At 46.5% G+C, this 14,070-nt stretch overlaps 1 protein-coding gene across 1 annotated transcript in view; it reads left to right on the top strand.

Moving 5' to 3' along the window:
- Nucleotides 1–14,070, top strand: part of LGSN (lengsin, lens protein with glutamine synthetase domain) — a 28,364-nt gene that overhangs the window by 3,429 nt on the left and 10,865 nt on the right. The window contains exon 2 of the mRNA XM_084812592.1: nt 6,376–7,300. Coding sequence (XP_084668718.1) covers nt 6,376–7,300 — 925 coding nt within the window. The remainder of the gene's footprint in view (nt 1–6,375; nt 7,301–14,070) is intronic.

Below are 14,070 nucleotides of genomic sequence, written 5' to 3'. Positions count from 1 at the left end.
ATGGTTAAATGAGTGAGCAAGCATGTTTAATTTAATTTATGACATTTCTATACTGCCCAGTAGCCAAAGCTCTCTGGGTAGTTTATAAAGATGAAAAACCATTGAAAGTACAGTATACAAAGTATAAAAACCATTTACATACTAACATATAGACAGACAGCACAGACAAATATATCTAAAACAATTTTAACTATCAACAATAAGAAAAGTCCAAGACCGCATTACAACCTGCCAGATGCCTGAGAGGAGAGAAGGGTCTTAACCTAGCACTGAAAAGGTAACAATGATGGCGCCAGGTGGGTCTCATCAGGAAGATCATTCTACAGTTGGGGGGCTACCACCTAGAAGTCCCTCTCCCTTGTTACCACCTTCCGAGCCTCCCTTGGAGGAGACATCTGGAGGAAGGCCTTAGATGCTGAGCGTAGTGCATGGGTAGGTTCATGCCGGGAGAGGCGCTCTGTTAGCTATTGTAGTCTTGAGCTGTGTTGGCTCCAGCCTGCTCCTGCTGCACTAAGCAATCCAGAGAAAGATCTCTGGGTTGTTTAGGGCAGCAGGAGCACCCAACCTTCTGGGAATCAGCTTGCTCACTCATTCACTCTAGCTTCATTTTCAACGGTTTGGTAACTCTGGGTTGTTGTGATGCTAAAGCATGGATCACATTAACCACTAGATGACTTGGTTGTCTGTATCCACACTGTGTCAGGTCTTGTACTGGAGTAGTAGGTCAGGATGGGGCACTCTGGGAAGTGCTGACTACTTTTGCTGTTTTCCTCTATAGAACCAAAGGCATTCAAACTGTCCAGAGTCTTTTGTCTCTGTATGGGTTCAGTCTTCCATGACGTCACAGTATTGGCCATATAAATATGGAACCAGGAAAAATGAGGGAGAGTGACTGATGGAACTGAGGAAAATCTTACATATGGAGGCAATTGTTTCAAAAGCATTGTTATTTAAAAGAAATGAAAGCTTTTATTGCCTCACCAAATTTTTCTATCATTCTTTGTGCTGCTGGACCCCATACCTCCCTCCCTCAGTATATACAAATGCTCCACAACACATAGAAAGCTGAAGCTAGTACACACAGAACCTGAATACATCTTGGCTATTTGGGAAAGAATGAGAATGGTACATTTATGTGTTTTGTCCTGAAACATTTGTCCTATGACATAATAACAGCTAGCATTTCTCCAGCTAGCAAGTGGAGTCACACCTCCCAGGGGTGTAGGGGAAAGACTCCTTTCAGGTCTGGCTCAAAACATTTTGCTGCTTGAGGTGGACAACATGGTCGTCCCCCCACCATGTGGGGGGATACCATGTACGGAATGTATAAAATCTGATTGAACTGGCAGTTGCATCTTCAACACTGGCAACAAGAGAACATCCTCCACTACACCAGAGGGCAAGCTGTGTACACAAGTGTGTACACAACTGTATACACAACACAGTCCTCCAACACCTCCCCCACCCCCCAGCATCTGCAACCTGAGCTGGCTGCCCCATTCTCTCAAATGGTAGGCCTGGCCCTACTTCACTTACTCCAACAAACCTCAGATTTGGGGGAGGTGGGGGAACATTGACAGCCAATAACATATCTGTGCTGACAGAATGCAAGCTGTATTTATGAATGTACGTGACATTTCATTTAGTAATGGGGTATTTCTCTGCTGGTAAAAATCCACAGTTCGAAGTAACAGTGGCTGCACATTGAGATGTGATCAACCTAGACAGGCTGCAATCCTAAAACACTTACTAGGGAGTAAGCCCCATTGGACATAATGGGAAATATACATGGGATCACATTGACAGCTCTGGTCATCAGGGTTGTGCTAACAAGCAGCGGACTAACACAAACCTCAGAGATATGATCTGTTGGCATCTATACAGCATCTGTATAGCAGTATTAGCATTAGATCTTCTTGGGCCACGCTGGTTCCTGTTTTTGGGGGGTGCAAATGAATTATGATTCCTGCTGAGTCAGACTCGGGCAGACATAAAAGGAATCATAGAATCATAGAATAGTAGGGTTGGAAGGGGCCTACAAGGCCATCATGTCCAAAAGGAAGGAGTCCATCGAGGAAGCCAAGAGCTTTGCCACAACATTAAAGCAGGCCCAGGGCAAACCTAAACACCAGATTGAACGCCAAGGGCCTGAAGCATGCTTGGAAGGCAGAAACATGCCTCTGAGATGGCCTCATCTTTTGGGAACCAGTGAGGTGCCCTCCAGATGTGTTGGACTACAACTCCTAGCCAGCCAACACATCTGGAGGGTGGCAGGTTGGGGAAGGCTGGTCTGGTAGAAAAACATACCCACAGGAAGCTGCAGCCTGGGGCCATGGCTGGGAACTGAGGGGGACAGTTCTCAGCATTTGGCTTCTCCAGCAATAAGTTTCTAGAGAGCAGATAAGGCTTGAAAATTCTCTTTTTCCAGTTGGGAAGTGGCTGAGAACATTAAGCATTTTATTTGTTACTTGGTATTTTGAGCACTTTCCCACCCAATGTGTCCTCCACCTCCCAGCACTAGACTGGAGTGGCAAAGTCCTGATGTGGCAAAAGGGTATAGTGGGCTGTACCACTTCATGCTGCAGGGAGGCGTGCCATTTTTAAAATGCTCCTTCCATATAAAACAAACACTCCCTGCACGTTAAAACCTAAAACTTCAGAAATAATGGTTCTAGTCCATTGTGCTCCCAGGCTGTGCTCCTTTTCTACCTGCAGGGAGGTTTTTTGTTTTTAACTCAGGGAAGCATTCAAAATGTGATTCTTCCTCCTGTATTCTGCATTTATTGCTTCCTGTCCACCTATTGCCTCAGGCGTTTCTCACATCAATCTGCTGCATGTGTAGATCAGGTTTGTATCACATCACTTTAAACTCTCTGAAAAACATGCACAATATAACTTATCTCCCGATGTAGATTGTTAATGCCCACTGCTTAAATCCAACTAACTAGATCTTCAAATGGCTGCCATTAGTTCTGTTTATTTCTGCTCTGCATTGACTTTAATGTTGTTGTTTTTAAAAATCAATCCCTTAAGTCTTTTAATTTCCAGATGGTGTTTCTAGAGAGAAGGTAAAACTGTCTGCCTTCTAATTCTTCTTTTCTGAAGATCTCACTGAGGATTCCCTTTCCACATCACCTAATTTCTATAAGGGATGCAATATTGATGAGTATTTTCCTCCTCATACTTTTGTTTTCCTCTGCGGGTCATTTAAAGTTTGCTTTGTGCTCTGGGAACTCCATCTCCTTGACAGGAAGAACTTACTGAAATCTTTGGATGTATTGAAACTAGGACTGTGCACCGCTTCAACCTGAAGCCCGAACTCTGAGTTGAAGCGGGGTGCCCCCGGCCATGTTGGGCTGCCTCCAAGTCAAGGCGGAGAGTGCCTGAAGTGGATCAGGTCGCTCCGAAGTGCTTCGGAGCAATCCAGAGGCCCAGCCGCCACCACTGCCGCTGCCCAGCCCCGAGCTGCTTTCTGGAAATACAGGGACTAGCCATTTTAAAAATGGCTCCCCCCATTCCCCAGAACAAGACAGCTGCCAGCACGTGTCCAGAGGGCCTAGGAACTGGCAGAAGCAGTGGCTCCCCTGGCGACAGCAGCAGCAGCCTGCCCTTGTTGCAAGCTGCCACTCCTGGCCTCACTCAAGCCTTCACAGGCTCCTCACAAGCAAGGAACCCATGAAGGCTTGAGCAGAGGCGGCCTCCAACCGGGCGCCCTCCCCTCCTTGCAAAGAAGGGAGACAGCGCAGTTGGAGGGTGACTCCTGCCCTCATGCCTGTTGATGGGCTGTGATGGGCAGCGGTTTCCCCGGCGATGCCTTCCCCAGCGGCTCCCCCGGCAGCGGCTCCCCCGGCAGCGGCTCCCCCGGCAGCGGCTCCCCCGGCAGCGGCTCCCCCGGCAGCGGCTCCCCCGGCAGCGGCTCCCCCGGCAGCGGCTCCCCCGATGGCACCCATGGAATGAGGGCCCAGGTAAGGAGCTGGGGCTGAGCGGCATGTTGGAGGGGCTGAAGCGAGATTCAGATGTCCGAATCCTGCTTCAGCTTCATAGGCCGAGGCAGGTTGGGGGCCCCTTGAATCAGCCTGAGCCGAATCGGGCCCACTTCAAAGCCCTGAAGCGGCTTCCGAGTCAGGCTGGGGGGTCCATGCACAGCCCTAATTAAAATCCCGTAGTTGTTGGGACACACCACAAAATGCACATCATCTAAAGATTCAGGAACCCTTAACAGCTTTAAGGCACTACATTTCAGATGAGAATCCTGAAAAGGGATAGTTTCAAAAAAGCTCACTTTTCTGATAGATCTCCTTTATCAAGAAAAACATCTAATTATAATACGCAGTGGTCAGTGGTTATTTTTGTTTGGGGACTAGCTATAGAGGGAGCGGATTGCATTTGTGCCCTGCTTGGGATATTGTAGAGTGGCATCTGGCTGAGGGGTGTTCATAACACCCTCCCCCCCCCCCCCCCAGTCACACATTCACTGAAGATGTGATGGGAGAGTGAGACTGTATTGTCTAGCTCCACCCCCGGTGCTGATGCATCTGCCGACCGTGCCACCTGTGCCTACAGCGCTAACGGCTTGTACACATGTAATGCTCTTTTGCACAATTGGGACAATCAGAATTCCTAATCGTGGGAAGAGCCCTATACACGTTCGGCTTTATGCTCATGAGCCCTTTCTCAACAAAAAACAGACGTGTGGCTGCCATGGCCAGCAGACCCTTTGGCAATTGGGTCCATGTTTAGAAATGTTGCACACAAGAAGGACATTCCATATTTTTCTCAAGATAAGCAAAATTCCAATGGATAATGTTACATTATTTCATGAGTGCCCATTTTCAGATGATGCAGACTCAATTAACGGTGCGTCTTCTACTGATATGGTGCAATCTTGTGTCAGCCTTGCATCACTTTGATGCAAAGCAGTCAGGGCTCACCAGGGTTCAGCCCCAGCATCTGTTTTCAATTCCCGGGTGTAACCCCGTAATTTATGAAGTAAGAATAAATGAAAAATTCCCTTGAGCAGGCGCCAAGTAAATTTCACCACTCTGGTAACTTGCAAAAGTACTCACATATCGTGGATTGGGGGAAGAACATTTGAAGCTTTGATGCCTGGAAAGTCTTTCTCTACAGATTAAGCACTGTACACAAGTCCCCTGATCCAAAGGAGAGTGCACAAAGCAGCCAGGACTGAGCCCTTTCAACAAGGCTAAAATCCAAAAGATTCATTGGCTGTTTGGCAGGGAAGAGGGAAGGGACTGAATCTTCCCTTCACTCCCTCTCCAATAAATGACTTTTTAAAACCCTTTTAAATGGGCTGTGTATGTGCAACCCCAGCTGTTGGGTGGTAGGACTTATTTATGCATGTGTTCCTCGTGTCCCCTTCAGGACTGGGCTGAGGAGTTTTTTCTTGGTAATGGGAAATTTGAGCAAACGCTTGTAATAAAGTAAGACAGCTACCTCCCTCCACCCCCAGGGGAAAAAACAACACTCTAAAATCATAGGGAATTTGCCTTTCCCTGGACTGGAGTCCTTGCACACAGCAACACCTTGAAGAAAGAAGGCAGGCTCCTTGATGTCCTATTTGTCCCTCCTTACTGATGCAGTGAAAGGCTAGATTTCCCATAATCTGCCCAATTATAGGTCATCAGAAAAGAACCAAGTTAAGGAAATATGATGAGATATAGAGCCAATGTGGTGTCGTGGTTAGAATGCTGGACTGGGAACTTGAGAGATCCAGTTCCAGTTCTCACCTGACAATGAAGCTCACATTTTGGGCCAGTCACTGACTCTCAGGGTTGTTGTGAGGAGAAAATGGAGAGGGAGGAACATCATGTAAGCTGCTTTGGGTTCCTTGAAAGAGGAAAAATGGTGGGATATAAATGTAATTTAAAAAACTAGATTATAATACAAATTAAATAGAAGAAGGAATTTTTATATATACAGTGTTCTGTATCTTTATTTACAATGGATTTGATTTAGAATCTGCCTTCAGTGGATGGACAGGCTCCACTCATGGAAGATGCCTCCACCTAATTTGGGGGGGATCTCCCCTTCTCTCACTCACCACAATTCACCCCATTCAGCAGGGTCCCCTGACCTCTATGTAGCATTTTCAGGGGGTAGCAGAGTTGCTGCGGGGAGGAGAGAGTAAGGAAGTCTGCTTCCGTCAGCCTGTGCTTAAATCTGGACCCAAACCAGTGCAAGTAATATGATGTCCATTGTTCACACATATTATGCTTTCGGCTGGCCGTCATGATGGAAGGAATCCATCATATAAGTGTATAAACTTGAGAAAATATACATTAAAAAGTGTTGCAACTCTTAAGTGCATATTTCATTTGATTTGAGCGTACTGTTGATATTTGCTGATAATTGCAGAGCACTGCTGGAAATGAAAATGAGGAAGTTGATGGCAACTGTATATGTGAATTAAAGAGCAAAAGAAGAGTAAAAGACACTGGGGAACAGATCCCCACAGGAGGATATGAAACAGTGGATGCGGACACTTCTGATCAAAGAGCGCTTGGTCACCATGAGCCCCGTGCAGATAAACTCCTTGAGAACCCACCTGGCTTTCCAGCCATGCATAAAGCAGGCAACAATAACTGTAAGAAAGACAGTCATCCAAAAGAAGACCTGCAACAGGGCAAAGAGGCACCATATGAAGGTAACCCAGAAAATCCTTGGGGAATAGAAATGTTGGGTAAAGAAGATCAGATGCTGAGACAAGACTTGGAAGGCAAAAAAGAGGAAGCTGTGTGGCTAGATGCTGTGAGAAACAGGGAGAATTCAGGGACATCAACAAATGATGAAGAAAAACCTGGTATAGCACAGGAAGGGCATACACTCCACACCACAGAGAAAAAGGACAGAGATCATCACGTAGCAACCCCGAGAAAAGAAGACAGCAAAGTTTCTTTTGCTCCAGAGTCTGGCATTTCCAAAGAAACTTTGCAAGAGTTGAAAAACCTGTCAAGAGAGAGTCTGCTGTTGAGTACCAAGACCAGGAGCAGTGGTAAACCTGGCAGGACCTCTTCCCATACACTGCTGCTGAAGTCTAGTGAGAAACAAAGTAGATGCATGGAAACATTTCATCCCCATTTAAGAGGAGGTGACAAGACAGTCCCTAGTGTGCACAAGCATGGAGCAGGGCAGGTAGGGAAGCCACAGCTGGTTCACAGCTCTGCTGGGTTGGAGAAGCACCAATATAAAACTGATGAAATGGAGCATCTGGTCAGGAGGCAACGGACACCTTCCCCAAAAGCAGGCAGCACTCCAGGAACTGAATTTGAGCCCACGCCTGGTAAGGATGTTAAGCCTTGGCCCTCTGTTTGCCATTAAGGCAGTCTTCCCCAATGTGGTACTCCCAGATGTTTTGGACTACAACTCCCATCATTCCATCCACTGGCCATGCTGGCTGGGGCTGATGGGGCTTGTAGTCCAAAACATCTGCAGTACAGCTGTGCATTGCTTTGGTGCCGACTCTGAATCATGAAGTGAATCGGGGCGCTTCGGGGGAGCCTCGGTGTGATCCAAAGCAAATCCAACCAGCACCGAGGTGCTCCGAAGCAAAGCGGGTCACCGACGAAGTGCCTTGATCCTCCTTGGAGAGTCTTCTGATGCCTTATAAAGCCCAGACAGCTGGTCTCCAAAATGTATCAACTTGAGAAAGATCAGGGAGGGGGAGAGGCGGAGGAGGGAGGGGGAAGGAGGGAGGAGGAAGGAGTGAGCTTTGGTGGATGGCAACTCTAGTTGCCAAATTAGGGCTGAACATAACCCAGCAGTCTTCAGTCAGTGACAGTGGTGGTGGAGGAGGGGGAAAGACTGGATATATTGGAGAGATCAGCCTGTGTTTCTTCATCGCAAAAGAGAGATCTGGTGGTGTTACTGGAGAGAGCTCTGAAGTTATTTGGCTAGATCTGTAGTGTGTGTGTGTGTGTGTGTGTGTGTGTTGGACTCTTTCCCACCCAGCCCTAATTCAACCATTCCCTTCCTTTCTTTTCTAGATTATTTATTTAAAAAACAAAAACATTTAGTACTTAGTTTATTCTTTCCTTCCTTGCCTCATTCTTTGGCTCCTCCCTCCCCCCCGCCCTTCTGAATTATTCAACCATCTTATTAGTTTTCTCTGTCGGTCTTCCTAGATTCTTTATTAAAAAATCAAGAAATATTTAAAAAGTAGGTTTTCCTTGCCTTGTTCTGTGGCTTGCTCCCCCGCCCGCCCCGGCCATTCTGAAGTCAACTCTTTCTTCGTAGTTTTCTGGCTAGATCCTTTAAAAAAACTCACAAACATATATATTTTAAAAGTTCTTTCCTTTCCTTACTCTTGTCTCCCCCCCCCACTCTTCTCAATTCCTGTATTCCTTCCCTTCCCATTTTTGAGCTCTATATCTTTTCCCTAAAAAACAATAAAACAGAATAACCCTTTTCATTGCTCGTAGGTAATTCTGTATTTGCTTTTCTTTTGCTCTTGTGTGTCTGTGTGTGTGTGCTTGTGTTGTGTTCAAGCAAAGCACTATGCACATCCACATTTCAAAATACAGTAGGCAAAGCACTACACACACATTAGCATCTATCATTTAAATAATATAATACTACATTGTGCAGTAAAGCAAGCAAGCCCAATATCAGGCATTTTCAGGGGCAGAAGTGGGCGAGGTGCCACTGGGACTAGCAGCACTGGTAGTCAAGCTGGCTCTCCCCCAGTCCGGATAGTGCATCCTGGTGTAGTAGGGCAGCAGAGGACAGAGGCAAGTTGCAGTGCCCGCCTGGCAGGGTTGCTTGCTTCCTGCCTTGGCCAGATAAGAGACCACTGTTGTTATTCTTTGTTCAAGTCAATAGGAAAGTAGGACTAGAGGGGTTTGCACTTCAAAGAAACCTACAGCAGAGATTGGGGATAGTGACCTCCTCCTAATCACTGTTTAAACACACAACTTCTCTGATTATCCCTTTATGCCCTTTGGTTTGAGTTTCTGAGAACAGCATATTTTATCTGTGCCTACCTAGCACAAAAACTACTGGGCCAAACTGTCTGAAATTTGGCAGGTACAATCCCCTCCATGGGCGCTAAGAGGTTCCCAAATTTCATGCACCTCTGTGGAAACAGTGAAAAGCTTTGGCTCTTTGCTTTGAGAGTTTTTGTTGAAAAAATCAAATTTTAACTCTGCCTAACACAAAAACCCCTGGGCCAAGCTGTCTTAAATTTGGCAGGTGGAATCCCCTCCATGGGGTCTGACAGATCCCCAAATGTCATGAATTTGCCTTGAAAACTGAAAAGGTGTGGCCGTTTCTATTTTCCAATGCAAGTCAATAGGAAAATGTCATATCAAAATGCTTCAGATATTTGAATCTCACTTTGGATCTAAATCTGAAGCAAAGCGGATGGGGTCCGAAGTAGTCCGAAGCGAAGCAGGTCTGCTTTGGAATGTCCGAAGCAGCATCCAAAGTGAGGCGGGGGGTCCATGCACAGCCCTAAGCTGGGGAAGAACCCCATTGGGGAAGCCTGCATTAAGGGATGGTGTTATATCCATTAAACAGCAATAGCATTTCACATTATTTGTATTACTGATCATTTGGATTTGCATGTTGCCATTCTTCATGGTATCCCAACATGGTGTAGAATAAAATGAAGGTAAATAAATAATGATAAGCCAGTACCGCAACAATAAGCCAAACAACCAATGTTAAACCAAGTCAAAATCCAATGTCAAACATTATAAAAGAGCAGCAGTAAAACCCAATAGCTGAATGGGGCTTCAGGAAAGGATGGGGAGGTGCTCTTATGCACTGTGCAAAGATTAGATTCAGTTATCTTGCGCTGCACATAACACTTATTCAACCCATTGTGCAACTGTTGTGCAAGCCGGTGTGCAACGCATTGTGCAGCCGCTTGCACAACCAGTTGGACATGCGTAACAGGCAACTGCTTGTGCAATGGAGAGATTCAATGGAGCTCTGCTAGCGCTATTTGAATTTGTAGAATGACACTGTTGGATACTGCCCTCTGAAATAAGCAGTGATAGTTCTGGTGTGGCAGTCATTGGTAAGCTGGATATTAGTAGTTTGAGCATGCAGTGGATGGATTGGGTTCCCCATCTGGCCTGGCAGCTTTCTCCTCTGGCTCCACCCCCCTGCCATAGAGGGAAAAGCTCTTATCTTGGATTAGCAGCTGATCCAAGATGATGAGCTTTCCCCTGGGGGCTGTCTTCATGAGCGATTTAATGCAAAGTTATAGCAGTCTGAGTTCCCTCACAACAGATGATATCATCACCAATCCACTGCCAACTAGCCACTTCCCTCTTGAAAAGCTACATTTTCTGAAACTCCTTTTACTCCAACTTTTTTTTTACTGAAAGCGGCTCCCTGGTGGTTTTACCACAGTGTGCCATGTCCCCCCTGCATTAAATCCTGGGTGTTCCTCTGTGATCTGGCAGTGATGTGGCCAAGGGGGTTGGATGCCCCATTTCCTCTTGTTTTCCCAAAGTAGTTTTTCCCACTGAGAACATCCCCAGGAGCGCAGCAGCGACCCCTCACATTACCACAGTAGTGGGGACACTCATTCACCTTAGCTAGCCTGCTTTTAATCTTTAACATATCCCCCTCCCCTCCTGTGCATGTTTACTGAGAAGTAAGAAATAAATCTCATGCTCCTGCAGTGAATCTTTAACGTATCTCTATGCATTTGGAGCCACAGTATTTTGCTAAAGTATTAAAGGCTAACTTTAGTAACTTGCCCTAAAGTAGTCTTTCGCTTCTCCAGTGCTGAATGAAATCACTATTGCAATTCTGTGCTTCTTTGAGGTTTGGTAGTTTCTCTGCTGTAAAGTTGTTTCTCTGTTATGCAAAGTCCCTTCTCTGCTTTATCGCAGTAATGATCTTTCAGGTTTACGGGAGCTTCTCATTGCGAGCAGGGAGAAGGAGAAAGGGGTTGGAAGCAATAACTCCACTGCAGAGTGATAGAATGAGGTGAAATTGGGTGGCTGGGCTGCTTTCAGGGGAAGCCCTCAGATGCTGCACTTGAGAATTGGGGATTTTGACTTCACAAGGCAAAAGTGCACACATGGGGAAAAGGTGGGGAGATAATGTAGTAGCAGGGGGGAGCCTTCAGAGTTGTGAATTAGTTGCTCTCCATTCATAATAACGTAGTAGTAGCAGGGGACAAGCCTCTCTCATTGGTTGACCAGGTATCAGCCCCTGCCAGGTTGATGATATTCAGTTCTACTTCCCCCACCCCACCCCACCCCACCCAGAAGTATGTTCCTTTCAAGCACTGTGTGACTCCTGAAAACTGGATTATAAACGTACAGTACACTTGGCTTATCTTGCTTCGTGTATCCCTGACGGGCCAAAGCTGATTCAGTGAAAATCCAGGTAATACTCCAACGTGCTTCTCATTCCATCGTCATGAAGATCCCCCCTGCAGAACAGAAGGGGTGAGGCTAGGAGAGAAAGCTGCTGAGTGATTCAGTCCTGCTTCCTTCTGACTTTGGACTCCTTCCATCTAAGAAGTCATACAGAGGCTTGCCTTGCTTACTTGTGAGTAGACTTGATGCTCTTACTTCTGAGTAGAAATGCTATGTCAAAGTGCTGCTGAGTGGTTCTTTGCTGATTAGTTCTGAGTAGACATGCAGAGGCTTGCCCTGCGTACTTCTGAGCCGTAATGGCAGAGATGATACTCATGCTTGCTTCTGTATAGAAATGCTATTTGAAAGTACTGCTGAGTGATATAGTCCTGCTTTCTTCTGAGTCTTGTCCTGCAGAGCCTTGTCCTGCTTACTTGAGAGTAGACATGATGCTCATGCTACTTCTAAGAAGACATGTAGAGGCTTGGTGTATGGGATAATATTTGAAAGTGCTGCTGGGTTATTCTTTTCCTGCTTACTTTTGAGAAGAAATGCTAACTGCTATAAATTGGTAACAATGGAAGTTGGGGGGGAGGGTTTGGATTTTTCAGCCCCACCCACCACTGGAATGCAGCCCTTGAGAGCTTCTCTGAAATGGAATCAGTCCTTCAGGTTGAATAAGATTCCCCACCCGTGGACTAGAACATGTGGCATCACCAACACATCTTCTTCTACTAATCTCTGGAACAATTTTGCAACTGGTTTTAAAGTATTTTTGAATTTGGGGGCTGGGGGTGGAAAGTAAAGAATGTGTGTGTGTGTTTATCTGTCTATCAATCTATCTCACAATGAATTTCTTAAAAGTTCAAAACCCCTCTGCAGTCGAAGGGAGGCAGGCCAATTAGCATTCAGATTTGTGAACTGATTATCTCTGAGTAAAGCAGAGACGACAGCTACAAACTCTTTGGAACTCGTTTGTTTACCTGTACAGCATTGAGATGTTAGTGAGCTCAAGATTAAGGACCAAAGTAGGCATAATGCAGGAAATTTGTGGTTGGATCTTCTGACATCTATGTCTTTACTTCAGAAGAAGGACATGGTGGGGACCAGTGCTGGGGCAGATTTTCAAAAACTCTTTTCCCCCTAAGACATTTCCCCAATTAAAATTCTCTCTCTTCCCCCACCCCCAAGCTACTATTAGCCCCACTGTGGGGTCGGGGGCTAAGACAGGTACTTCTGCTTATCTTTTCTCTTATAGTGGGGCTAACAGCAGCCTCTGCATGGGGTGATTTTGACTGGACAAGCAGTTCAGGGGGAAAGAATTAAGCTCCAGTGCCACTGCCCCAGTTTGATTCTACCCCCCTCCCACAGATGCTTTGAAATACATAAAACAGATTGTGGGAGATCCAATCATGAATGCCCCACATCACATCTAGTTTGCCCCCAAGTCTCCTGTGAAATGGCTTTGAGTGCAATGTTGTCCTGTAGAGCCTTCAGCTGTGGGGAATTCTTTTAATTTTTAATGCAGTACACAGAACACAAAACAAGGAAATTGTACCAGTTGCAGAGCTAACTGAGCATCAAAGGGCTTCTCCACACAGGCATTTTTTCGTACAATGGTTGTCCTCCTTTCACAGTATTTCCTGCATGCAATACGCAATGTCGATGTCCTCCAGCAGCTGTCCTGCACCTTTCCCCTGTATTCCCCGTGAAATTCTGTGATATTTATGTATGGGGAAAATGCAGTCTTTTTTTCAGGACATGCCATCAAACCCCCACCGCCTGCCCATGTACTTCTGCCATGGTTCAATAAGCTGCTTTGGGCAGTTGCTGGGGGTGCAGTTATGATGACGATACTAGTAAAAATGATGAGGTGGGAGTGTCACTCTGCCTCTTTGCCATTCCGCTATTGGTTGCCTGCAGAGCACAACACAGTGGGAATCTGCAAGTGCGGTAGAGCGGCATTGCGTCTTCCTTCCCCATCCAGCACGTTGGCTGGAGCTGCTGCCTCATCGTCCTCCATTTCTCCATGTCTGCTCCCACCTCCACCACTGATTTCCCGGGGGCGGGGGAGGCAGCAGCAGTTTACGGGATTGGAGCTGGTGCTTCACTCTGCTCTGTGGTTGCTATTTTCAGGCTGTAATTGGTTGTGGAGGTGGAAGGCAGGCAGCTGGGAGCAAGTGAGCAAATTGGCAGCGTGTGAGGGAAAGGAGTGAAATGGAGCCGAACCATGCTTAGCTCCCTGTCTCAGGGATGCCTAAGCAGATGGGCAGCAGTGGGGAGCGGGGGTGGTTGCAGTGGCCCCTACATGATACAGGCAAACGTGAGCACGTGTAACCCCATTCCACTCAATCCCCTCTCCCAGGGTATACTCAAACAAGAAAAGTGTTACAGCTTGCTTTTACTAGGGCAATACTGACTTGCACACATGGGTTGTTGTTGTTCAGTCGTTCAGTCGTGTCCGACTCTTCGTGACCCCATGGACCATAGCACGCCAGGCCTTCCTGTCCTGCGCTCTCTCCCGGAGCGTGCTCAAGTTCATATTCATTGCATCCGTGATGCTATCTAGCCATCTCATCCTCTGCCGTCCCCTTCTCCTTTTGCCTTCAGTCTTTCCCAGCATCAGGGTCTTTTCCAGGGAGTTTTCTCTTCGCATTAGGTGGCCAAAATATTGGAGCTTCAGCTTCATTATCTGTCCTTCCAATGAGCACTCAGGGTTGATTTCCTTTAG

The sequence above is a fragment of the Heloderma suspectum genome, chromosome 1, assembly GCF_057233095.1.
Source record: "Heloderma suspectum isolate Gila_16-S chromosome 1, 16-S_ref, whole genome shotgun sequence".
NCBI lineage: Eukaryota > Metazoa > Chordata > Lepidosauria > Squamata > Helodermatidae > Heloderma > Heloderma suspectum.
This window is presented reverse-complemented; position numbering and strand designations above follow the sequence as displayed.